The 26,037-nt window shown below is 44.0% G+C and overlaps 1 protein-coding gene across 1 annotated transcript; it reads right to left on the bottom strand.

Annotated features, from left to right (window-relative positions):
• Nucleotides 1-3,871: 3,871 nt before the first annotated feature.
• Nucleotides 3,872-24,330, bottom strand: efcab6 (EF-hand calcium binding domain 6). Its single transcript, XM_071533035.1, has 21 exons — nucleotides 24,221-24,330; nucleotides 23,774-23,864; nucleotides 21,680-21,994; nucleotides 21,482-21,562; nucleotides 20,960-21,120; nucleotides 19,032-19,236; nucleotides 17,690-17,804; nucleotides 16,812-16,939; nucleotides 15,685-15,914; nucleotides 15,179-15,242; nucleotides 14,744-14,862; nucleotides 14,478-14,636; nucleotides 13,197-13,352; nucleotides 12,112-12,325; nucleotides 11,344-11,538; nucleotides 8,790-9,011; nucleotides 8,071-8,286; nucleotides 6,964-7,147; nucleotides 6,683-6,870; nucleotides 5,695-5,844; nucleotides 3,872-3,994 (listed from the first exon to the last, which is right to left on the bottom strand). Exons 1-21 carry the CDS (start codon nucleotides 24,328-24,330, stop codon nucleotides 3,872-3,874), a joined length of 3,426 nt encoding a protein of 1,141 aa, XP_071389136.1.
• Between the last annotated feature and the right edge of the window lie 1,707 nt (nucleotides 24,331-26,037).

Below are 26,037 nucleotides of genomic sequence, written 5' to 3' on the forward strand. Positions count from 1 at the left end.
GCAACGGCAATGGAACATTTGCCGGTGGAACTTTTCTCTCTTACCATTTTTAAAAATTCATTTCTCATCTCTCTCCTCATTTTACCCCCCTTTTTTTTTTCCCTTCTCCTCTACCGCTCCCCTTATCTCCCGCCTGCTCCTGTCTCTCTCCCCTCTTCAGACCCCGGGGCATGGTGGAGTGTGTTTCTGCCCGTGTGTGTGTGTGTGTGTGTGTGTGTGAGAGATCAAAGCCAGTGTGCGAGGGCAGCAAGAGGTCTCTGCCACAGGCTGTGTGCGAGCCGGAGTGTCAAACATGTTGACACCGCTCCCATGGGCCTCATTACAGCCCTCAGTAAGCCTCTTAACCAGCCGAGGAGGACGGAGGACGGAGAGGAAGCCACACGCAGCACTTCTTCTCCTCTTCGCCCTCCCTGCTCTTCCTCTGCTCTCCTCTCCTCTCCCACCAACCGCCCCCTCTCATGTAGCGGCCCCTCTCTCCTTTTCTCCTCCTTTCGTTCTTTCGTTTCGTTTTTCCCTCCCCCTCCATCCTTCACGCTGTGAATTACTAGCTCAGCTCTTAGCTACGGCTGACGTTCCAACGATGCAGATAAGTTTACGCCAAGATGGCGGACTGGGCGGTCGGCCTTTTTGGCGAAGGAACGTGAGAAATGATCCTCAAAGGATGGCGGGCGATGAAATTACGATGTTAAGGTGCTACATGCTAACACTACTAATGAACAGTGGTGGTTGTTTCTTAGTATGCCTGGGAGAGATGCATTATGGGAAAGAACTTTTTACCCTTTTGCAGATGGAGAAAATCTGTAACTAAATGTACTGTAACCGGTCTATGTAAATGGTCTCTGTCAATGTAAAGAAAAAAAAACTTGAAGTTTTTTCTCAAAGATTTTCAAGGTGTTGCTATGCTTTTCGAAAAAAAAAAAGAAAAAAAGTTGTTAAATATTTGTGTCCAGAAATTTGTGGTTGTTAGATTTCATTTGGTCTATTTCTCAGTAATGTAAATGCTTATTATGGTATCTCCTCTCTGTGAAGCTGCTCAGCCCCATGTAGTGATTATTAACTCTTTCATGTCCCTAAGCAATTGTCTGTGTTTAAAAAAAAAAAAAAAAAAAAAAAAAAAAAGCTTTTCTTTTTTTCTTCTCTCTATTTTCGAGTCCTTCTGAATACGGGCGTTCTCAATAAGAGTCCTTGGTTAGCTCCGAATGTGCTTAGCATAACAAGACCACGTCACACTTTGATCTCCCTGCTCTCCGACATTATGTATGAACGTTCCCCGGGGCCGCGGTTTACTCCCCGCTTCACTCTCGCTTCTTCTGCACATCAGCATTCATTGTGCTGGCTGATGTCTTAATGTTTCCAAATGGGAAAAGAGGAAAGAACAGCAGAATTCCTAACGAAGAAACCCGTGTCTGTGAATAATGGTGGGAGGCGTGGGTTTGCGTGTGTGTATATGTGTGTGTGTGTGTGTGTGTGTGTGCTTGTTTTGCTATCCTTGTGAGAACCAGTTTAAGTTTTAGACCTTCAGAGTGAGGACATTTTTGCAAAGTGAGGACGTTTTGGCTGATCTGAGTTTAGAGTTAGGACTTTAGGGTTTCGGGTTAAGATTACAATAAGGATTAAGGTTAGGATTTAGGATTACGATTTAGCCTTAGGGATAAGAATAAAAGTAAGATTATGTTTAGGTAAGGCTATACCCTTTTTAGCAAATTCCCCAGCTAACAGCCATCTTCTCTGACAAATCAAGTTCAAACCGACTGTTTTTGTGGCAAGAACCTGTGAGGAACCTCCAAAGAACCATGTGGGGACATTAATGGTCCCTTGTATAATGGTGGAACTATATAGCGGCATTATACACTTAAAAGAACCACTGAAGAACCAGAATTTTTCTCTGTGTAAGAATTAAGGTTAGACATGTAGTGGAAAGGGTTTAGGTCAGGGTGAGGGGTGACGGTTTGAATGTCGTCAACAGAAGGTCCTCACAAGTATAGGAATATAATAAATGTGTGTGTGTGTGCGTGTGTGTGTGTGTGTGTGTGTGTGCGTGTGTTTGAGACCAATGGGGAGAGAGAGTGTAAAAGTACAGAGAATGCTTAGTTTCATCATTTAAAACACAAAGTAACGTGTCTATGGGGGGAAAAAGGGTTTCCGAGAATAGAATAAAGGGAACTATTTACTGGTTAAAACAGAAAGATGGAAAGAACTTTTACAAGCTTTCATCTCTAAGTTTCATGAAAAGCTGTCTGTTTGGTCTGACTCTCCCGTTTCAGCCCTCATTTGGACGTCTCTCACTTTGATGCTCTTCTGCCTCAGTAGCTGTGCTATGTGTTTACTGTTTTTTAAAAAATGTGCTGTACTATTTCTTGATTTATTTCTTGAGGCATGCTTAAAGAAGTCAACAACTTCTGCTACTCAGACAATCTGCATATGAAGAGTTTCGTTCCAAAATGAAATATCCACTGTTTGAAAAAAGAAGGGACACCTACTCCTCCCAAATGATTGACAGTAAATTGTGGTACTTTTTTTTAAAGGATAGTAGGTAACTTGCGTCCTTGGTTGAGAAAATGGTCACATTTTTACTGGCTGGTTCCTCTGTATTTTAGAGATATTGAATGATGAACTTCAGGTAATATTTTTTTTCCTAAACGGATATTTCGCATTTTGGAATGAAAGTCTTCACATGGTATTGTATTTTGCCATTGTTGTTGGGGACTTTTCCATTTTTTTAAACTGTAAAACAAGAAAATGAAGACCCAACAGCTGGAAAACTTTACTGTGTTGCTCCTGGAGACAACTCTGTAAAATGTAAAAAGTACCTTTCTTTCTTAAAACCTAAGAATTCTGCTGGTTCTCTTAAGAGATTATTCACCAATTGAATAAAACCTTATCTGTGACCGGTGGATCATGTTTCCTTATTTCCCATCCACGCTCTTCCTTTTGTCTGTCTTCTCCTTTATTTCTTGTTCTACGTTAGGGGAAAAGAAAAAAAAAAAAGGAGGGGGGAGGTGGTGAGGAAACTTTTCCCTCCTGGTTCCTCTCTTTTGTTCCAATCAAAGGTATCTGTGTCTCGTATCAATTATAGAGCCCAGAGCAGAGAGTTAATTTCCAGTAGCTAAACCCTCGCTGCTCTCTCTCTCTCTCGTTTTGTTCCGCAGGTCTTCCACACCTCTGCACATTCTAATGAGAACCCTCGTTCAAATAATTACATTAGTAATCCCGGGGGAGACCGGGTAATTTATTCGCGGATGGCTTTTTACTTTGCCATTAATACAACTAGCTTTCATATACTCTTGTCTTTTTCCAGCACTCTCTATCTCTTTTTCCTCGCTCTATCTCTCCCACCATAATACTTCCCCAGTGCTTTTTCTCTCAATTCTGATCGTCTCTTTCCCATTTCCATCTCTTCGTCATTCTTTTAGATTCCTCAGATAATGATTCGCGGCTCTCTACCTCTCCGTTTCTCTCCTCTCTCTCTCTCTCTCTCTCTCTCTCTCTCTCTCCCTCACTCTCTCTCCTTCAGTGCTGCTGTATATCTTGCTGTGATAGCGTCTCCTTTGAATGAATGACAGACGTCTCCTCTATCTCCTTGTCATCCATCTCACTTCACACTCCCCATCTGAACAAAAGATGCGCCCACTGCTTCTAGTCGTCTGCATCATTAAAAAGGCACTTTATTTGATTGGCTTTGGAACACAAATCAGTGTCAAACAGCCAGATAGCAGAGGGTGAAAAAAAAATAATGCAAAATCCCAAAATCATATATCAATCTCTCCTCAATCTTTTTTTGCATGCTTTTCAATTTGATTCCCTTGATTGATCTATACGTCATATGATTCATAGATCAAATTTGAAATGATAAAGTGTGACTGAACGGAGGTCAGTGCAGGAAAGCCCTGAGGAAGTCGTTGTAGGAAATCTTCCCTGCGGCGCTGGCGTCAAAATAAGAGCTGAGGTGGAAGAACTCCTCCTCCGACAGACTCACGCTGAAATTGCGCAGCACCTGCAGGGCAAAAATAACAAGGATTGGCTACAGCATGTGTGTACGTTTCAGAGTGTGTGTGTGTGTGTGTGTGTGTGTGTGTGCCAGTGTGTTCGTAGATGGGGGTTTTTAGGGCTGTCACGGCTAACCAGATTGCTAATTGTTTCTATCGATCAGTTCAGGGAACGCTGTCTTCAGTGAATTGTACAACGGTAAATGGCAGCGAACGTCAGCTGCTGTTCTCCTGGGCCAAAATGTCAGCTTGGTCTTGTTTCAACCTTCAGCTTAATTGAACAATTAACATCGCTGATTGACTTGCAAGGGAACAGGGGTCTCATGCATAAAAGACTGCGTAGATTTCATACTGAAAGATGGCGTACTCACAAAACTTTAAAAGTACGCCAGGTCCTGCGCACCTTTCCTTTATACATCCCAATCAACGTGAAATTGAGCGCACATGCACGAGCCTCTCACCCGGCCTTGTCTCTTCCCAGAATTAACTATGCAAATAACTATAAATACGCCCCTCTTGTCACTTTCTTTCCAAAAAACAATGGCAAATCCTGCTGCAAAACAAACGAAAAAGAAATGATGATTTCAGTGATTGTGAAATCGAGGAGCTGGTCCGTGAGATGGAGGCCAGAAAACATATTTTATTTGGTGGGTTGTCCTCCGGGGACAGTAACAGACGCAAATTGATGGCAGTCAATGCAACCGGCTCAGAGACCTGTACAATGGCCGAGAAAAAAAAAAAAGGTCTGACATTAAAGTGGATGTGAAAAGACGAGTCGCTGCGCACCGGCAGAGGCGCAGGAAAGCCGGAGCTGACGCCATTTGAAGAAAGAGTTGCTGCAGTTGCTGGAGAAACCGTCATATCTGGCATTGTGCCAGCCTGTGAGGGCGACTCAGACATGAGTTTGTTGCTCGTGGTAAGTACATACCCTGTTCACTCACATGAACGACATCTAAGATGAAAAATACAAACAAATGTGTGGTTTTCCCCGCTCCAAATATTTCCAATGTGCTTTTACACACGCAGTGTCTTTGCAAAAAAAAAAGGTGAAATTGCACAAATGAACTGATTCAAAGCTAAAAACATTTCTTGTGTTCTGTGTTCCCCGTTCTGCCCCGCCAACTATGGACAATGTGCTTTTCCATGTTTTTTTTTAATGTTTTTTTACCAAACTATTATGTTGTATCAGCGGAAATAATTCTGTTTTTTCATAGACAGATCACAGTGAATTGAGTGAAAATTAGATTTTTCAACGTTTGGGGAGTTTCACTACTGTGTAGTTTGGCGTCGCCAACTGACAAAGCTAGAATAATGTGCGTACGCATGGTCTAGAGTTTGCGGGACGGCCCGCACGTTCTCACGTCAAGTTTGTTTTTATACATCCTGACGTGTGCATGACTACTGCCGAACCTTTTTGTACGTGCGCAACGTTTATACATGAGGCCCCTGGTGTGTGTGCATGTGTGCGTGTGTGTGTGTGTGTGTGTCTGTGGGATCGCAAGCTTGCACACACGCTTCTGAATCCATGGATTTCCATTCACTCTTCGTCATTCTTGTTCAGACATTTTGATAGAGGAGACACAAGCAGGGCTCAAACGGTTCCATCAATAATTCATCAAGCTCCAGTTTCTCTCTGAACGTTTGACATTACTTGGACCCTGCAGAGCAGGCGGCTCTCTGCAGGGCGGGGTACTGCAGCTAACCCCACCTTCCTGAAGTCCTGTATGGAGATGTGTCCTGTGCGGGCGCGGTCGGAGGTCAGGAAGCTGTGTCTGATGGCGTTCCAGGACAGCTGCACCGCCTCGTAGATCCTCAGCATGACCTCCACACACTGTCTGCTCAGCACGCCCCGGCTCGGCTGAACCGCACCGCACGGGATCCGGACCAGACAGGACAAAACCAGCCCAAACAGGATCCCAGGAAATGAATAGGAATGACAAAGAAAACAACAAATTGAGGTGAGAACCCCCACATTATCTGTAATATTTCACTTTTTTTTTCCTCAAGCTGAGACTCTGAACAAATTGAGTTTCTCTGTTCTGTTATCCTCGGTTATCAGCTGAAGAGGTTTTGTCTGTAAAATCATGTCTGGAGACACCATCGAACCATTCAGATAAGATGCAGGGGGTCTCTGCAATATTACACAGATGGTTGGTTCGGTCGAGACAATGCGGGTCTTTGTGATTCCAAAGTTGGTTTGGAAGGTTGCAGCTCGTGGGTTGCCAGATTAGGCCCTCACCCACACGCTCCAGTGAAGCTTGGGGCTCGGCTTAGTCGCTCAGTGGGGGTCCTTTTTAGAACGTGCCCACCCGTGTGTCATTGTTCAAAGCTTCTTATACACCTCGCCATGCCAAGAAACACTACAAATCACCAAACTTGCCGAATTTGCCTGTCATGGGAGGCGATAGTCGAGAGCCTGAGGGTGGGAGGTCCCCGCTGAGTTTACACAATCTGGCAACCCGCCGTCGCCCATCACCGCCCCCTCACACTTACTTTACTATAACCCATTTATACTCGCAGCCAATGAAACCACAACAGATCAGAAATTAAACAGAGAAAGACGAGTACAAGTACAAATATGAAATGTGCTTCTCGGCATGTATGTGTGTAGCCAGAAGTATATGGTCCTACCAGCACCAATATTATACAGACATTAAAACGCAGAATATAGCATAATTTTTCCTCCTTATTGTTACCGTTGTAGCGGGACAGGGGAGTTTGCGTCGCTCAAATGCCCGCTTGACCTCTGGTGGATTGAGGTTTAGGAGGAACTGACGGAGGAAGTTCGGATATGAAACGCGGCCATTACTCATGATGTCAAACTTCACAGCCAGATGCTCGAACTCCTTCTGAGTCACACTGATATTGAGAGACTGGAGGATATCTGTAACATACAGTACACGCACTCAGCATCAGCTAGTATGTACACAGGGAATAGCACAGTGTCATATGTGTTTGTCTGTGACTGACTGTTTACCCAGGAAGGAGTTGGTGCTGATCTCTCCTTCTCGGTGAGGATCGTCCTCACTGCAGTTCCTCTGGATCTCCTTCCAGCAGCGCTGCACCTCCCCACGCAGCCTCCGCTCCACGCTGCCCAGGGGGCTTCCTGTTCCCCGCCCCCCCACCGTGGAGGGACGCCTGGAGCTACACTGGGGGGCCGACTGGGAGAGGGACGAGGGGAAGTCAGGAGTAGGGCTGCACAAATGCACTTAAGGGAGTGTTCACATCAAGCATGTTTGGAGTGGTTTGTTTGAACTCTGGAGTGTTTATTCCTTTAGTTTGGTTTGCTCGGCCGGGTGAGAACAATGTAAGTCAAACTCTGCACCAAGAAACCTGAAAAAGGTAGGAGTGAGAGAAAGAGGTAGAATCCACACACTGTATTGATAGCTCCCAGTGTGCGGATTCTGCCTTTTTCTCTCTGTTAACTTTTTTTGATCCAGCACCTGTAGTAAAGTTTTTTGGATGTGCGCACTTTTTTTTTTACTTTATTTGTTAGGAGTGAGAACCATAATCCAAGCCTACTACAGGAAATGACCCCAAAATGCAAGGGTTTATGGGTATAAAGAGACTGATGTTGTCATCTGAACTGCCAGCAGTTCCTCATGCTTGGAAAGCCGAGCAGAACAAAATGAAGCGAGGGCAAACCGCAGTCTGGACCGATGCTCACATTCAGCTATTTCTTCATGTGTTCATAACTGGTTTGAACACTAGAGAAGGTCAATTAAAGCAAAGAACTGTAGGTATGATCGCAACCTTAGTCTCACTAGCATCTCATCTCGTTTTCTTCTCACACTCACTAAAATGGTGAAAGTTATGTAGAAGAAACTCTTGATCATATCACAACATTCTGCAGAAAAATCAAAAACATTTTTGACAATATTGTGCAGCCCGAGTTGGGGTGACTTTATTCTTGATTGACTTGTGTGACGACTGAGTTAGGCTCGAATGATTTATTTCTCTCGTGATTTCACAAGATCATCAAACAATGGCCAAATTTTCAGTTTACTGAAGGCGAGCAACATTGAAATAAAGATAAAGCTCGACAGATGAAACAGGTTTAGCCTGTTGTGGAGGTGTACCGTACCTTACAGCGCTGGAGAATGGCACCTGCAGTCTTTGGGCGACGGGATTTTGTTGATGAGCCTATTTCTCTGGGCTCAGGAGAGGGGAACAGGATGTTGTTGGTGGGACTCCCCGGTTCTGTGTGGGTGGTCTTCTCTGCACCAAAACGCTTCAGAAACTCCCTGTACTGCAGCTTCCCCTCCTCATTCACAGGCATCTGATTCCACACACACTCAAACTGAGAAGCAAAAGGAAAGGCATCCACACACACACACACACACACACACACACACACACACAAACACAATCATTTGCATCAGGAGTACTAATACCCCAAAGATATAACCGCACACTGAGAGTTACACACACCCCATGAATTGGCTTTACAGATGACTAACTTTCTTGAGTAGTCAATAATTATCAACAAAGATAAATTAGTTTTTGATTAGAATAATTAAAGAAAACATTTCAGACTAAAAAGAACCTAACTGGCAAATGCATCAAAATTTATATTCAGCTTCTTTGGAATCTCATTTGTAACCATGGAGTTATGCCAGTACGAGTTGTTTCAGCATGAAAGCACAGAGAGAGTTTGGCTGAAAATGTGCTTGTTCTCTTGAATGTATCCTCTGTAAATATCTGGAATTATAATTAATTGAATTCTAAATACTAGTTCATTTATGAAAACATAGCTCAAAATGACTTCACGTTATGGATGAATGCTTTTTGTTCTGGTTTTACCTGATCGCTTGTGAGCCTCATAAAGCGACGGTCACAAAGCTGTCTGAACTCATCTTTAGAGATTGTGTCACTGTGGGTTTGGTCCAAATCCATCATTTCTTTGGTGATTTCATACAGGCGTCCCGAGACGACTTCCTGGATCCGCCGCAGAACCTCAGTGATGCGAGAGGTCTCAGTAGGGGATCTGGCTTTAGTCCCTTGGTCCAAGCACCGCCCTGACATCTGTAGCATTATGAAAAGACACATCCGACATGATGGATGGATCAAGCTAGGAGGTAGACCCAAGACCCTTGCCTGCTCAACCCCCCGTAACTGAGCCGTGGACCCTTGTACAGGGTGGAAATCAACGGGGGAAAAGTCATAATATTACGAGAATAAAGTCATTATTTCAAGAATAAAGTCATAATGAGAAAAAAAAGTTGAAATATTAATATAACGAGAATAAAAGTCAAAATATTACGAGAATAAAGTCATATTTTGAGAAAAAAAGTCGTAACATTTCGAGAATAAAGTCTGAATATTCAGAGAAAAAGTCAAAATATAGCACTAAGGACGACACCATGGAAAGAAGAGGAGCAGTTCACTTCCCGTTCCAGTGCAGTTAACTGGGAGATTAGGCTACTTCTGCATTCTTGTATTGATTAATACCTTCTACCATGACAGACGTTACTGTCTTGTACTATGATTCTGTTCTCTTCTACTGCAACTCTACTAACTTCTGCTGTAGCTGTCCTATAGTATGACTCTACCCCACTGAGGTTGACGTGGTTTCTTCTGTGTGTGTCTGTCTGTCTGTCCTCTGCCCAGACCCAGACTGAGGCCCCAGCCTGAGCAGAGCAGAGAGGTGGGAGCTCCTGTTCTTCTCCAGCAGAACCTGATGGAGCAGATGGGAAGAGGGACCAGAGCCCCGTAGGGCTGAGCCGTTTGGCTTCAGTTCACTAGCAAAGAATGTTGGTTGCTACGTTGATACCTGCCTGTTCCCAGGACAACGGTTTGCTGAACAGACTACAGCAATAAGCAAACTAATACACCTCTGATATGTTGTTGCATAAACTGAACTGTGCCCAATACCTCTCCGCTCCCCTATTTTGCTCCATTCTGTCCCTCAACATACTCTTCCTGTCCCCCTCCTCTCCTCATATCTCTCTCTCTTCTCCTCCTCTTCTCTCCCTCTCCTCCAGTACTCGTCTCTGGATGACTGCTGTCCCATCACCCTGTGTTGTCCAGGTCAGTCCTGCTGCACCAGTAGCAGCAGCCAGAGGACCTGAGATGTGCCCCAACGCTAACTTGTGTTAAAAGCAAACTGGAAACATTTCTTTTTACTGTAGCCTATGACTAGGTCCTGTATTGTCACTGCCTCCTTGTTTTTTTGTCTTTGTTTTTGCATGTATATCTCTGTACATATGATTCTATTTAATTTGATTTTATTTGATTTTATTTTAAATGTAAAGCACATTGAGTTGCCTTGTGTATGAAATGTGCTCTATAAATAAACTTGACTTGACATAAAAATATACAAGACACACATGCACTCAGAACCAATGTTGGGGGTAATGCATTACATAGTAATGCGTTAGAGTAATCAGATTACTTTTTTGTGGTAACAAGTAACTTAACACGTTTTTCAATTTATGTAGTCAGTTATTAGTTATTCTCAAACTTACATTTCGCTACTGTTATTTTCAAATGGTTAAATGTTTAGTTAGTGCAAATAAAAAACAAAAAAAGGTGTTGCGCTACATGATGTTATTCAAAGCAGACTACAGGCAACTAGGCTGGCAGTGCGGTGGAGGCTTGTAGGTCACGACTCGCTTTCAGAATGAACACAACAATAAAATGCAGAACTTGGAAATATTCACATTACTTTGAACTGGTCAAAGAGAAGGGTAGGAACTTTGTTAACTGTAAGTTTGGCTTTCACAATCTAACCTGAAGATTTGAATTGAAAGCTTGTGAGCGCAGTCTGCCGTTTATTTTGAGACCAGACCAGATCAGTTAAGGCTCCGTTGATCACTGGGGTGAAGTTAGTTTGAAGTTTGATATTCACCGGTTGATGCGCGTTTTAATGTCAATAGCTCCATGTTAGGGTTAGGGTTATCATAATTTTTCTCAAATTAGGCTTTTTTTATAGAGAGGAACACAGAGCCAATGTTTCACAGTGTTGATAAAGTCAAAATCACCTGCGGTTGTGATGCAGTGACGGCAGAAAGGCATCCGGTCCGTCCAAACCCCCACTGAGTATTTACTGTGGAACCAGGTAACTGAAAGCTACCTTGATGTTTTCTTTACTTAAGGCTGTGTCCCAAACGTGATGATTAGTGATGATTTCTGTACATTAAGAGTGATGACATCAGCAGAAGACGGATTTTAAAAGGCGTGATTTTAAGCGGGTAACGTGAAAGTACTCTAACGAGTTACTTTTAATAAAGACTAACTTAGTAACGTAACTAGTTACTATTTAGGGCAAGTAACGACGTAAAGTAACTAGTTAGTTTCAAAAGTAATAGTCACAGTCACAACATACCATAAAGTATCTTTAATTACTGCATCTCACCAGTGGGCTCGGTGGCTTGAACTTGTTAAGGAAGGCTTTCCAGTTAATGGTATGCTGCTCCCAGTTCAGCTCCAGTTTGTTCAGCATGTATCTGTACTGGTTGTCCGATAGGCGGGTGCAAAAATTCTCCAGCACCCGACGGAAGTCCAGAACCTCGACCGTCCCCGTCCCGCACGGGTCAAAGACTGAGAAGGCCTGGAGGAGAGGCAGAGCCGCAGGAAGACATTTAGTCGACACTGTCCGTTATCCAGTAACTTACAAAGAGTGAGCAGGAAGGGGTTCAGTGTCTTGCTCAAGGACACTTCGGCAGGACACATGACTATGGAAATGTTGGCTGTTGCAGGGATCAAATCGGTTACAGGATGGCCTCTCTAACCACAAAGCCACCCTGGGCCAGTTGGATGAAACAGGATGGGTATACGCATGGATATACAGCGCAGATCTTATCCCCACAATGTGTTTCCACACATTCAATCTAAAAAAACACCTCTTCATCCACAGTGTCAGAACTCGACTTTTTAGCAGTCAGGAACTGTATGACATTCTGTCAGATTTTTAAAACAACTGAATGTATGTGACCACTTGGAACTAGCTTTTAAGAAATCTCTATGATAGAAATGGTTGGGGAAAAAAGCTCTGCCTCGCTGCACTTCATGGAGGTTTTCGGAGCTGTTACAGGCTGCCACTTATGGAAAATGTAAGAGGAGGAAGATGGAAATGGGAGAGTGACGGGGGAGGGAATTGAAACTCATGGGTGTAAGCCGCTACCTTGTACAGGTTAGGTGCCGAGGCAGTGACTAGTTCCCGTATCCTGGCCAGGGCTTGACCCGGACTGAGGCCATCCAAGGTCTCTATTTGGCGGACAGCATCCGGGGGAGCAGGAGGGAGCTCGTCACACTTCTTCTCCATCTTATGGTCGAACGCAGACAGGAAGTCCAAGTAGGCTAGCTTCCTGCAGGTATCGTCCATAGAAACCTTCAGCCTAGAGGGAGAGAAGCAAGAGGTCCAGGTTTCACACTGAATGTAGCATGAGAGAATCTGACGAGTTTACAGTTGTTAGCTGTTGTGCTTTGGTGAGAAAAAGGTTGTGATAATTATGAAGGATCTCTGGTATTATTAGGCCTTCATGTTGACCAGCCTACATGTTAGTAGGCTATATTGGATATTTAAAAACATGGTCAAAGATCATTTGTTTGCATGTTCACGTAAACTAGCCAACTTGGCACTTTCTGCCCCAAGTGGCAGCGAGAGGTAACTGTTTGAATTTTTGAAAGTCCGAAGGACTTCATTACCCAGAAATCATGTAACAGCGCACTCTTAAAATTTCGTGAAATTTCTTCTTCTTAGTGGCTGGTGGGGGTAGACGTGGTAAAATAATAATTTCATAGAAAATTACGACATTGTTGCCGAGTCTGGACAAAGTGTTTGCTCACTGCTGTTTAGGAAACAGTTTTTTATTTCGCTCTCACACAAGTTGTGATTTGCAATTTCCCGTGTGCAGAGATTTCCCACCAGTGACCGTACCCAACATCAGTATTATTTGGGCAAATACGGCAAATCTATATAATTTCAGTTAGGGGTACGGGACGATCTTTTCTATTTACCGCTCAAATTCTGTGATTTAGACTGATAAGACAGCTGCTTTTTTACATAAAAACTTTGCCTAATGCAGCTTTAAATGATAATCTAAACATCCAGCCCTCAATTCTAATTTCTTAACGTGGTTCTCACTGAGAATGTGTTTGATACCCCTGATACAGATATATAGAGAGAATGCAAGAGAGTTTTATGATGTTTGACGATCAGGATGAGAGTTTAGAGTGAGAAGCAGCAGTAAGCAGCGGTCGGTTTACCTGCGGAGGAGACGTATGAGCTGGTCTCGCTGGACTGAACAGCTGTAAGTCCGGAGCAGGTTCAGCAGCTCGTCCACTTTCACTGTCCCATCGCTCCTCTTGTCCAGCCGAGTCAAAGCATTGCTCACTCCCTCGTAGTTGTCCTGCAGTATCCGTCTGTGGATCGCAGGACACACAAAAAGAGAATTAACATGAAACTGGTGCTGTGTCTTCATACATGTATCAGTGAAAAAAGAATCTGTACATACTATGTGATAGAAGATAATTCAGGTTTCGGCTTAATTTTTAGTGCACAACATCAGAAAACAAACATACATTGTCTTCAGAAAATAAACATCTGGAAATGTAAATGCTGATTCTCAGAAGAACTTTATCAAAGTTTCCTCCCCTGGCTCTCAAGCATTTGTTAAATAATTGAGCTAAAATGTCGTTCTGCCTTCATAAATCAAAAGTGCTTCTCCACCGCTAATGAATTACTGTACCTACAGCCACACTTGGAAATTAGAGGAAATTAATATGCCTGAGTACATGGCATTCACAATATTTATCAAGAACACAATTTTAATGATGGCTTAATAATAATCACAGCATGTGCAAAATGTTTCTATGCCAGGCTAAAATTACTGCAGAGCTTTGTTTATCCAAACCCCTAGGGTATGAAGCCCATTCAGGAGAGTAAAATATGTGAAACACTGAAATGTATTGACACACCAAAGCTTGTTCAGAATATAAAACGATATCTATAAAACACGCGTCTAGATGCTCTGTATGTAAATGTTCTGCCTGTTTCAGCAAGGAAACTACAGCAATTGTGTGTATAGCTTTTTTTTATTTTTTATTTTCAGCATTACGCCAGTATGGAAGCCGGTCAGTTTGGAAAGTCTATACAAGTTATTTTTATATGTCCTATTTTATATAAATACTCCACAGCATTGAGATGTTATTTGTCTGTTGAAAGGCTAATAAATTCTTTTTGAAATTATTTCCCTCTATGGCTGGATGTATTTCTTATTCATGTAGTTAAAATATACATGTTCCAGATCTGGTAAGTGTTGATCATGGCTTAGATAGCATGTGCAATTTTATTCTTATTTCCTTTGTATCAGACTGAAGTGAAAATACACAGACCAAATGCAAAAGGTTTAATGATGGTTACATTTTTATGCTACGGTTATTCAACACAGAATATGCAACTGGTTTCCTCAGTGAAGCTCATCAACAGCCAGTGAAAAAAAAAAAAAAAACTTCACACATTGAAATGGCATATGCTCCTCCACTTACTCTATATGTTCCAGTGACGCAGCATCGGAGGAAACTGGTTTGTCAGCATCCTGTTGGGGAATCTTCTGGCTCCGAGGCCCCGATTCCCCGTCCTGATGAACCCCCAGCCTATCCAGGAAGTCGGCAACCGTCACACAGCCACGCCCCTCTGGGTCATACCTGCCACAAAAGAAATGAAACCCTAACGCTGGCACAGTGGAGAACAAGATTGTATGATATAGCGTTTGTGATGGTAGCTGGGTAGTTTCCGACCGGGTATCTCTTACCTCGACCACAGCTGTTCGAACTCGTCGAGTCTTAAGGGAAGGTCGTAGGTGAAGAGGAAGTACCTCAAGCCCTTCTTGAAGATTAGACCCTGGCCTTCTGCATCAAACCGACACAGTGCCTGATGGGAAGGAGGGGCATGGGTACAGATCTTTGTATCATACTTAAGATCTTTCTAAGTGAATCCAAAGCTATTCAAGGAATTGTTGCATCTATCGTTAGTCCTTTAGTGTGATTGGCAGCAGGTGCGTAGGTTCCAATTAGTAGAGACTTCATAAGAAAAGGCGAGGAATCCGCACGGTGCTTAAAATCAAAAAGAATAAGCAGACTTTTTTGGCCTCCTCCTCCTAGTCTTTTTGATTATAAGTAGTGTGCGGATTCCTTGGCTTTTCTTATGAAGTCTCTTGCAAAGTAAGTGAAACGTTGTTTGTGCCGACCTTAGACATGGCCACCCACTTGTCGCGTGCATTGGAGGCTAGTTGTTCGTGGAGCTGGTCTTGTCTGTTTGTCAGGAGAGACGGGAAGACACGCACACACACACACACACACACACACACATCAGCACCAGCTTTTATCAAAAAGGCCAAATATCAGTGAAAAGTGTTCTAAATTGTCACATAACTGACACCATAGACTGTAAACTATCCTGTTGTTGCCCAGCGCTCTCTTGTCCACTCACACATCAGCACACTTATATGTACGTGCACACACACACTCACACACACACACATTCACATACAACTACTTGCCCAAGCACAAGTGCACCCAAACACAAAGCTCTGGCCCTTTTCTTGGACTTGGACTTTGTAAAGTACTTGCTCTTTCTCTTGTTTTATCTGTATTTGTGCCCCGTATTTTCTGTGAAGCACTTTGACAAACCTGTTAATTAAAAGCACTTCATGAATAAATCTGACTCGGCTTGACCGTAGCACCCCAGACTCACACACTGGCTGTTTGCTGCTGCTGTTTGCGCTTGCCATCATTTTCAACAACATCGAAGAACTCTGCATAGTTGAGGTTGCCGCCGGGATGCAGGCCGATCAGATGCAGCAGGCGCTGGTACTCCCTCTCTCTGTAAACCAATCCCAGGCTGTTGTACAGCTCTTTGAAATCGTGGCAGTCGACCACGCCGTCGCCGTTCTTGTCCATCAGTCGGAACGCTGTCAAGTTGTTCTGATTGGGCAGAGAGGAGGCTGATGAGCTGAACGGAGAGACTGATTGGTTGAAAGGTTGTGTGTGCCATAGTGATTTTCCCTGCATTCACATGCTATCGGATATCAAAAACAAATTTCCTACTTGGGAATTTCATATGAACGTCATTTAAAGTTAGATGAAGAAGTCGGACAGTTGCATACTTGCATATTTTACTACCCGAGTTTTTAAGAGTTATGATGGAATGATAACCTTTAACCCTCTCAATATGTCAGAAATCAAGAAAAGTCAAGTTTTGGGATATTCGGACTGAATGGCTATTTCGTTACCACTCCATTATTCAGCCTGACATTGCCTCCAAGTTAACAGTTTCCTATGTGGGGGGGGTTGATTTTCCCCGAACCAATCACTAGTGACTGACATAGTGATTGACATGTCTGGCTGCCAGCGTATTTACCAACTTTACCAAGAATGTCGGTCGATTTTGAAAAACCATTGCAGGAGCAGTTCAAACTTTAGTCCCGCCCACAAAGGCGCTGATTGGTTTCTCCGAGCGAGAACAAGCCGTTAACCAGAGCAACATCAGACTCTCTGAATCACTCGACAAAATTGGAAAAGTGGGCAGGATGCGATTCTGGAACAATCCTAGTTTTGGGTCAGTCAGCTACTAAAATATGATATGCTGATACGCTTTTTCTCACAAAGAAACATCTTATTGTAGCATTGTAACAAGTGCTTTTTTAAAAGCAAGAAGCAGCCAAATCCACATTATCCTTTTCAGGACGTCTATGTTTGTTTATTGTTTGTCTTCCAGGTTTGATTTTCCGACAAAATAGCATGTGAATGCAACGCTGTTTAGCAGCCGACTTCATGGATGTCGGACCTTCCCAACACCAATACACCTGCCATCCTGCTCACCCCGTGGACGATCTTGATCCTGGTCTTCATGGTGGCCAGGATCTCCTCGGCAGTAGGGAGCAGGGCGTCGGCCTCGTCCTTACCACCGCGACCCTCCGAACTCTGTTTCCTGTCTCTGGCCAAGAAATCTACAGAAGCCATTTGAAATCACAAGAGCTTGATGTTAGGCCCTCTCTAAGGCGATTTACCGGTTCCCCTAATTCTGTGTTTTTGTGAAGGAATTACACTCGACAAATTAGAATTTTGTTCCTTTTCGTTTGTGTTTTTCCACACTCCACAGAATACCCTTCATGTCTGGCAACCGCACTGGGCATTTAACTGCCTGACCTAATTTACATTTAATTAGGAGCTCACTTGTATTCTAAATCTAGGAAACTCAATTTTTATGCCTTGCAAACATGACTAACTTTAGGTCCTGGCTTTGTTTAATGATTCTTCTCTTTTTTTGTTATTCTTTTTTCTATTTTTTTTTTCAGAGGATACAAATTAGAACGATGCCCTGCTGCTCAGCTTTCTGCTTCCAAAGCACATAATTAGCCCAAACAAGCAGAAATGAGTGCGATTCTGAGTCTGTGTGCTTCTCCTCTCCGCTAATGAGAGACGAAGAGGCTCACTCTTACTCTATTTATAATCCGGGATGATTTCTCCAATGGCTCATGTGCTAAGAAAGACATCATTTTACAGGAAGCGGGGGGGCTTATGTTTGATCACCGTGGGTGGGGTAGGAGTTGGGATGGAAACGGGGTGGGGGGACTGGTGGGGAGTAGGAAAGGATTTTTTAAATCTCTATTTAAGCATTGAAAACCCTGCCATGCAGAACTGATAGGATTGCTGACGCCGCTGGTCAAGATGTTCTGGCTGCGGTTCCTCTTTCTTACCCTCATACTTCGCCTGCAACGTTGAGCGCTCGATCCGGCCGCCTTTGATGCCGAGCAGTTCAGTGAGCTTGAAGAAATTCTTATCGTCCAAGGTGATCCAGCTGTCCTCTAGTATCTGGGAGCAGAAGGATAAAAAGCAGAATGGGTTTGGGAATACAAGTGCTGTCTGCCCTGCTGTACTGTGCTGTACAAGCTTCAGGCAAGTTTATATTGACTTTTCAGAATCAGGATCATTTATTCACCGAGTAGGTCCACAAGGAAAGTTGACTTGTCTATTTGGTATTGACACATTACAAGGCAGTTACACAATACAGGACTGACACACGGCTGTAGGTGCAGGACAAAATGTATCAAGACCTTATATATAGTGCAGGGAAGATACAATGTATGACAGTAGACTAAACATTGGAAAAGGACGAGAAATTGGTCCAATGTAGCAGCACTGGCGCATTAGCCCAGTGAACCATAGAGTCACAATCATGAGTAGGTTGAACACAATAGGACCAACTTGTGAATGTTGTGAGGCATTGGCAGTGCAAAACCAAGTGACAAGGATCTGACAGTGCAGTGAAGTCACAGATGTGCAGCTACATTGATAAATACCGAGAACAACTAGGATAATTAGCAAAAGATGCGTGTATGACAGATGTGCAGAACAGAACTATCAGAACAAAACGATCCCACTCAACACTTTGTGGCTGTGCTACGGGCTGCATTGCCTGATCATCGGTGTGTGTGTGTGTGTGTGTGTGTGTGTGTGTGTGTGTGTGTGTGTGTGAGTGTGTGTTTTATAACTTGTATTTACCCAGGGGACGTTGACTGAGCATGCACACTCTTTTCCCGTAACACCTCACACATTTCCACACTGCAAAAAAACTTCATCTTGACAAGTCATTTAGTCTATTATTGAGTCCTAAAATCAGAATTTTCTTAAAATAAGTGAAAAAATCTGCCAGTGAGGTTCAATAATTTCACTTGTTTCCAATGCAAATCAATTTGTTTCAAGAATTTTGTAGAATCAAGTGTCATTTTCTTGATAGTAGTGTAGTGATCTGCCTTATTCTGACTTGTTTCAAGATAGTGACACTCATTTCTAGAAAATTCCTGAAACAAGTGATCTGCACTGCAGTTTCACTCTCACTGCATCTCACCTCACTGGCATCGTGTTTCTCTTGGTTTATGAAAAATAAGATCTGAAGGCTGAATATGAGACTAAATGACTTGTTAAGATGGACTTTTTTCACAGTGCATGTGCATATTATCAGGCTTCAATGCAGCAGGTTTGCAGTTTAGATGTGTGGCTTTTGAGAGGTCACGTAGCCTCTGTTTTAACCCTTCTCACCTTCCGTAGGTCTCTCTCTGAAAGCGTTCCATCTGAGCTGTGGGTGACTGCCTGGATACGGTCGGCGAGAGTAGTGTGACGTTCCTCTAACTTCTCTCTCATCCTCCTGAGAACGATGTCCAGGATGCTGCGGACACTCGGACCGCCCACCAGGCTGGAGGGAGACCGCTGCCCTCTGACCGCAGTCTGAGGTGGGGTGTTCTGTCTGTGGGAGGGAGTGATGAGCGTTAACACAGCAGCAGACCAGGAGTAGAGTACATAGAGAAGAGTACATGACGTGTGTGGCTGTAGTCAAGACCAGCTTAGTCTAGTCCAAGTCAATGCCAAGAACGGGACTAGTCGAGTTTGGGTCAAGAACAAGACCAGGTCCAAAGGTGGTCAAGATCAAGTCAAGTTTTTTCAAATATAATAACAATGCTTAAGGATCAACAGAGATGTAGGTTTACATCCAGGAGCTCTGCTCTACTATACTCATCAACATCCAACTAATTAGGATAGGAATAGGGTTTTGACTAATCAATATACAGAAGTTTGAGGACCTTCACATATTATACACAGGTGTAATCCCTTAAATTGTTTGTCATGCTGGGGAGAAAATAGATGAAGGTGGACCAGCTGGATATAAAAGTATCTTTGAAAATGTTTAGGTAGGCGGGAAAAAGTTGAGTCGACATCCAGTAGTGGCCGAGACCAAGACAAGTGTGAGCCAAAATAGACATGAGACCGAGACAAGTCCAAGCTGTCACAAAAATGGTCTGGAGACCGGCCTCAAGTCCTGCAGCCCTGGGTGCAGCAGGCAAAACCCCATGCCTCAGAAACAACATGCATGTCTTCCCTTTTCTTGTGTTGTTGCCTATTTAGCTTAATGTTCAACAATCATCTGAATACTCCTCTCTCTCTTTCTCTCTCTCTCTCTCTCTCTCTCTCTCTCTCTCTCTCTCTCTCTCTCACCTCTCAGCAGGGAGGCCGTCATGGGAGCAGGGTGAGGATGGTTTTGTTTCGTCTGGTAGTGGAACTCCCAGGTTTCTTAGGAAGTCACTGTAGCAAACCCAGCTAGAACAGCTACCAGGTCTAGAGCTGGAGCAGGACTTACATAGCCTAGACACAACACACACACATGCACACACACAAAATTTGATATAGCACTCAACAAATCCCAAACCAAGCCACCATTTTACCACCAATAGATCATTATCAATTCTGTAGATAGGCAGCAAAAAGTCATTATCACATTACTTTTCAGACATTAGTATAATTTCGGGATACAAATGAGACCATCAGCGAGAAGATTGGCAGGTCTACCAGCCTCTACAACGCGTTTTACGTGTGCCACCTGGTCGGATTTGGAGAGAAACCTGCTGGATTGCTTTACGGCACAAACGGGAAGAGGGCGCTGTTCTTCCAGAGCAAACGGAGCTAAAGCTTTCAGAGTTTCTCGCAATGTCAGATGGATGCACAAATGCACACAGAAGCACAGGAAGCAACAGGGTTTATGGGAAACGTGGTCTTAAACCTGCAATAAGGGATATCAGACCTTATAACTAATCCTGAAACTAATGTCTGCTATGTGGATATTTCATTGAGACATAATGATGTAAACCAATATCCATGTTGCTGTTTTCACCTCTTTTCTAAAGGTTGTTGTCAAATTCCACTCCAGAACGAAGCTCCTCCCACTCTACTCAGTAGCTTTCCATTTTTTTTTAAACTAGCTTGTCTCCTCCCTCGCTGTTTAAAAGCGTCGCTCTCCCCCTCCCATTCCTGAAATATTCCCGTAATGGCGGAATCGATGAAGCAAGCAAGTAAAAAAAAACAGACAAACCCCTGTTTGTCTGTTTTTTGTATTTTTTAAGAATTCGGGGTTCCAGGGTTGTCCTTTTTGTGCTTCCGATTACTGTACTGTGTGTGTCTTCGGACGTGTTTCTTACTTCTTGAAGTGTGTGTGTGAGATGGGCATGCCATAGCGGAGTATGACCTTCTTCAGATCTTCCTGTTTGACATATCCAGTCTGCTGCGGGTCGCACTGTTTCAGAGCCGCCAGCACTGAACTGATCTGCTCACACAGCTTGTCCAGCAGCAAGCTCTCCACCTTCAATGGTACACACACACACACACAGACACACACATTTACATTTACACACACAGACATGCAGTGCACACGAATGCAGAGACGCATACAAAACACACACATATAAAGTAAACACACACATGCTTACACACGCACACACATACAGTGCACACACACACAACCACGCGTATACAGTAAACAAACGCACATGCACATACAGCCGTACAGCACACACACACGCACACAAACCAAACACTACATTAATAATTAACCCCTCTTTTTTCTTTTGATCTCATCCCGTGTTTTTTTTCTCTGTTTGATCTCATGGTGTGTGATGTTATGTGTGATATGTGATCACAGTATGTTGTGTTAACAGACTCACTGTTCTCCATGAAGCAGATGCCAGGGACACTTTATCAGCCCACTGTGCGGTCTGCCTCTCATCTGATGTGTTCTGCTCCTCCTAAGAAAAAAAGAATAGAAAATCACATGCACGGCCATACAATCAGGTGTGCAACTAGGCATGCAATCACACACGCTAGCATATGGTTACACAAGCACACAGTCTCTATCGCAGTACCACAGTCTCCTCAGTCTCCTCAGTGACGTCTGGGGGTTCAGCGGTAGTCGGGGAAGGCGGCGGTGCGATCCTGCCCACAGGAGCGGAGGCGATGCTGGGGTTGAGTCTTTCCAGGCTGGGCAGCTGGACGACCCCGGTGTGCTCCGGGTCCAGCATGTTGAGCAGCTCTCCGACCTGGGAGCGGCTGAGACGGGGCCAGGGGGGCCGGGGGAGCCGGGTATCTGTCCCACCCGGACTCTTGGTGTTGATCAGGTGGCACTGGGGCACCTCCAGCGCAAGTCGCAGGTCGGACCTGGTGATCCAACCCACCGCCTCCTGGAGAGACGATGCCATGTCAGCTGCCTTTCTTTGGTGTGCATACTGAATATACAAAATATTAGGGACACCTCCTCTTTTCATAAAGTATACGCTGATGAGGTGAATCCAGGAAAAAGCCATTATCCCTTATTATTTCCCTTATTAAATCTGTAGGAATCACAAAGGAGGAGATGTAGAGAAGCAGACAAGTTTGAGAAGGATTTTTAAGCTTTGAGACAACTGAGATGTGGATTGTGCAAAGGAGCATGTCCCTAATATTTTGTACATTCAGTGTAGGTGACATGGAGTTGTTGTACGCTGTTGTCTAGGAGTTTTTTAACCTTTATTTATCCAGGGAACGTACTCTCTTTCAGCGTCATCCCGCTTCTCATTCACACAGTTATACAAATTCCCAGCTGGGAGCTTCCCAGTACAACCACAGTCTTCTACTGGTGGCCGCTGAGCAGCCCCACTGCAGCAGTTGGGGGCTGAGTGCCTTGCTCAGGAGCACATAAGCAACGGTAGTTAAGGGTTGAGCTTCTCATTCTGTTTTCCCAGACAGATTTTTCCATCTGCTACAAGGATTTCAACCAGCAAGCTTCTGGTCACAAGTCGCTTCTCTAACCTCTGCGCTACCACCGCCCCAGTTTAGCGTCACAGTACTGGTTTTCATCAGGCGTATGCTTGTTTAACTGAAAATATCATTTAATGAAACAACATACTGTATGTATGTATGTGCATTTTTTGTGGTTTTATCAAAAATGTTGGTTAATGCTACAATGAACATAAGAGCTTTACCATTTGTAGCTGTGCATTGTAATATTATGATAGTACTAACTATGGCTTGGCACAATAGAGCTTCCATCTGATGTGTATGTTGGATGGTGAATCATGCACAAACATTGTGAATCATTGCAAGTCGGCTCCGCTCTTGAACACTTCCCCAGAGATGGGCTAAAAACCATAGTTGGCTTCGAACCTGCCTGAGTGAAAAAAGCTCATTATTGGCTGGCGGTGTGAGGACACTCTTGTTTGATCTCCCACCCGCTGAATAGATTATTAAAACAGTTGATGGAGGGATTTTTTTTTCTTCCTTGTGCCATTAAAAGGAGGAGATTCTGGCAGATAGATATGTGTGATTCATATCTGGGAGAGGCTTCACACACACATGCGTACGCACACACACACTCACACACTTCCTTAAACTTGGAAGGCGATTGTTGTTTTGTGAGTGGCGGCAGAAACATCAAACATAACTGTGAATTAATACAAAAATTCACCCCCTCCTCCCCCCAAAGTTTAGTCTAACTCCAAAGTTTCATCCAGCTGAAGTAGACTGATTTGAAATTAAAGAGGCAGAACTCGATGCGGAGGCGTGTTGAAGGGGACGGTTGTCAGACGAACATATGGCTAGTGACTGAGTGGCTAACCAGTGGCCATATGCAATCATCTAATCATGTTTATGGCCATCAAAAAGCTGCAAATGATGATCGGCTCATCTGTAAAGCTGCCTGGAGTTTATATTTAATGCATACACCTGAGCATGTGCCTTTGTCTCTTAGCAATCTGCCGAGACTACTCCCTTGTGTCCTGTCTGATAACATTCAAAATCACTGCAGTCTTGTCTTTTACTCTGTTTTTGCTTGGCAGTCATGCCGTGCATGGCGGCACAAATGAGGGAAAGGTGTGAATGCATTATAGCAAAAACCCGTACAGCGTCTCCTGTGTACAACTAGTTCATGACTCTGTGCTTGGCGTAACCTTTTCTCCCCTATAGCTTCCGGTCCTGACTCCTACCCGGTTTAGGAGGCGGAAGATCTCCTTCAGTCGAGAGTAAATGTCCTGGAGATCGATGTGGGCTTCCTCTGGGTTGGGATGCTCAGAGGCCCTAAGGAAAGGAAAGGAAAGGAAAGGAAAGGAAAGGAAAGAAAAGGAAAGGAAAGGAAAGGAAAGGAAAGGAAAGGAAAGGAAAGGAAAGGAAAGAAGAAAGCACAGGACAGGATAGGACCGGACAGGACAGGACCAAGAGAAGGAAAGGAGAAAGGAAAAGACCAAGAGAACGACCAAGAGAAGGAAAAGACCAAGATAACGACCAAGAGAAGGAAAGGACCAGAGAAGGAAAGGAAAGGACCAGAGAAGAAAAGGAAACGACCAAGAGAAGCAAAGAGTGAAGTCAACCAATGAGAAAAGACCAGTACTTCTGAAATAGGGTTTTTATCTCCCAAGATGTTGTTGCGAACTGACCTGCCATTGTGAAGACTCATGTTGCCCTCTTCTTTGACTGGGCTCATGAAGTGGCCCAGGAAGTGTTTCCATTTCACTTGCCCTGTCTCTCTCACCCCGTAGCTGCACATAACAACCCATATCACCCACACACATACATACATAAAAAATGTATTACACAGAATAGATGATGGATATATTTATTTAAAGGGCAGGGGAGTTGAGGCAGAGTAGGTTAGTGAAAGAGTGAAGAGTTCAAAGGAGAAAAAAAGTGCCGGTTTCCCTACCGGCTGGTCAACTTCTGGAAGGTGTGAGGGTTCATGGGAAAGAGGAAGTTGCTGAGAACAGCCCTCAGGACATCCCGCTTGACCAGGCCAGAGTGGGTGGCGTCAAAGGCCTGCAGCGTCTGCCACACCGGAGTCGAGTTCGCACACATCTGACAGGTAGAAGAACACATTAACGAGCACGGGAACACGAGCACATACATTCATATTTTAGAGACAGATCTCTCTCTCTCTGCTCAACAAGGACAGGAAGTGAGTCAACTCGGGTTGCGGTTGCCATGGAGAGCATCCCAGTGCGACACTCGGATGTGAGGGAAGAGCCAGCCGAACTCCGCTGCCTTTCCCACAAATTAGCCATGATTAACACACTAACTCAGGAGCTGATTTTTCTGGGCAAACATTTTAATTAGAAGTGTTCCCTCTGCCGTGTGCATCCTGACGCGCCACTTAGAGCCAATTTACCCCTCCATCTTTAAAGAGGATAATGCGGGGAAGAGGGCCAGATGGTGACATGCAAACAGAATGAATAAAACACACACAGTCATTTAGGCACGTCTATACCTTTTGGTGGAAGAGATCCTGCAGCTCGCCGTGCGTCGGGCCTCGGGTCGGGGGGGCGTCGCCCGAGCTCTCCTGCGACACCGGTCTCTGCTTCTTCTGCTTGACTTTCTCAGACGGAGTAATCCCTTGGCTGGATAACTCTTTAAGACGCACACCACACACAAACTGTGGAACAAGTCTCGACTCTCACCGCTTATTATTAAACATGACCAAGACGGATAATATTTTTACACCTTTAGGCTATACTGCTGATTGATGAGATCGATGATCTGATGTGGCTGCAGATTTAACTAGATGACTGCTTTATCATCATGTGTAGGTTTCTGAATATTGGATTGTTTTTCACAGCTGTTCTCCTGCAGCCATATCCTGTAAATACACATTTTAATCCGCTATATCCCTACCCAATTTAGTGCAGACTGGGACAATGTTGAAGTTCTTGCTGTTGCCAAAACCAAGTTTGTCCAGGAACAGTTTGTAGGAAATACTGGCCATGTTATTGGGACTGTAGTAGTTCCACAACCTAGAAAAGCAAATAGAGATTGGACATGAATGTGTCAGTAGATAGTTCAGTTTCGTAGCTAACATGATGTCAAGAAAACATCCGTGGCAATGACACTTACAAGCCAAGATGGAAAAAGAGGCTATGCTTTATGCTTAGCATTATCTGTTCTAACACATAGACTTTATGAAGAGACAGAGAGAGAGAGAGGGAGAGAGGGAGAGAGAGAGGGAGAGAGATAGAGTCCTGAGTGCTAAAACCAATTAAAGCCATTGAAAATGAACCTGTCACACAGAATCCTCTAGAGCCACGTCAAAAAAGTTGAGCTGCGTTTCTGGAGTGGATTTGACTGCAGGGCCCAAAGTTTTAAAAGTCAATTAGCTCTCTCTCAGCCGGAGACAAAGGCTGACCACAAAGTTAGCGCTGGTTATCTTGTCCTATCCTAGTCACAGATGAGATGACTTCCCACCGTGGGGAATACTGGAAATAGT

This window comes from Centroberyx affinis, unplaced genomic scaffold (assembly GCF_046629955.1).
Source record: "Centroberyx affinis isolate AG114_WGS23_722 - 3 ecotype Tasmania unplaced genomic scaffold, CSIRO-AGI_Caff_v1 ptg002311l_1, whole genome shotgun sequence".
Classification (NCBI taxonomy): Eukaryota; Metazoa; Chordata; class Actinopteri; order Beryciformes; family Berycidae; genus Centroberyx; species Centroberyx affinis.

What these genes read in the sequence shown, in the direction of transcription:
- efcab6 (XM_071533035.1), bottom strand. Translation starts at nt 24,330, where the DNA reads ATGTGCAGCTACGGGGTGAGAGAGACAGGGCAAGTGAAATGGAAACAC. An exon ending in GCGTCACTGGAACATATAGA is followed by an intron (nt 13,353 to 14,477) that starts GTAAGTGGAGGA and finishes TGCGATCCACAG; the next exon opens with ACGGATACTGCAGGACAACT. An exon ending in CAGCACCAACTCCTTCCTGG is followed by an intron (nt 6,871 to 6,963) that starts GTAAACAGTCAG and finishes TGTATGTTACAG; the next exon opens with ATATCCTCCAGTCTCTCAAT.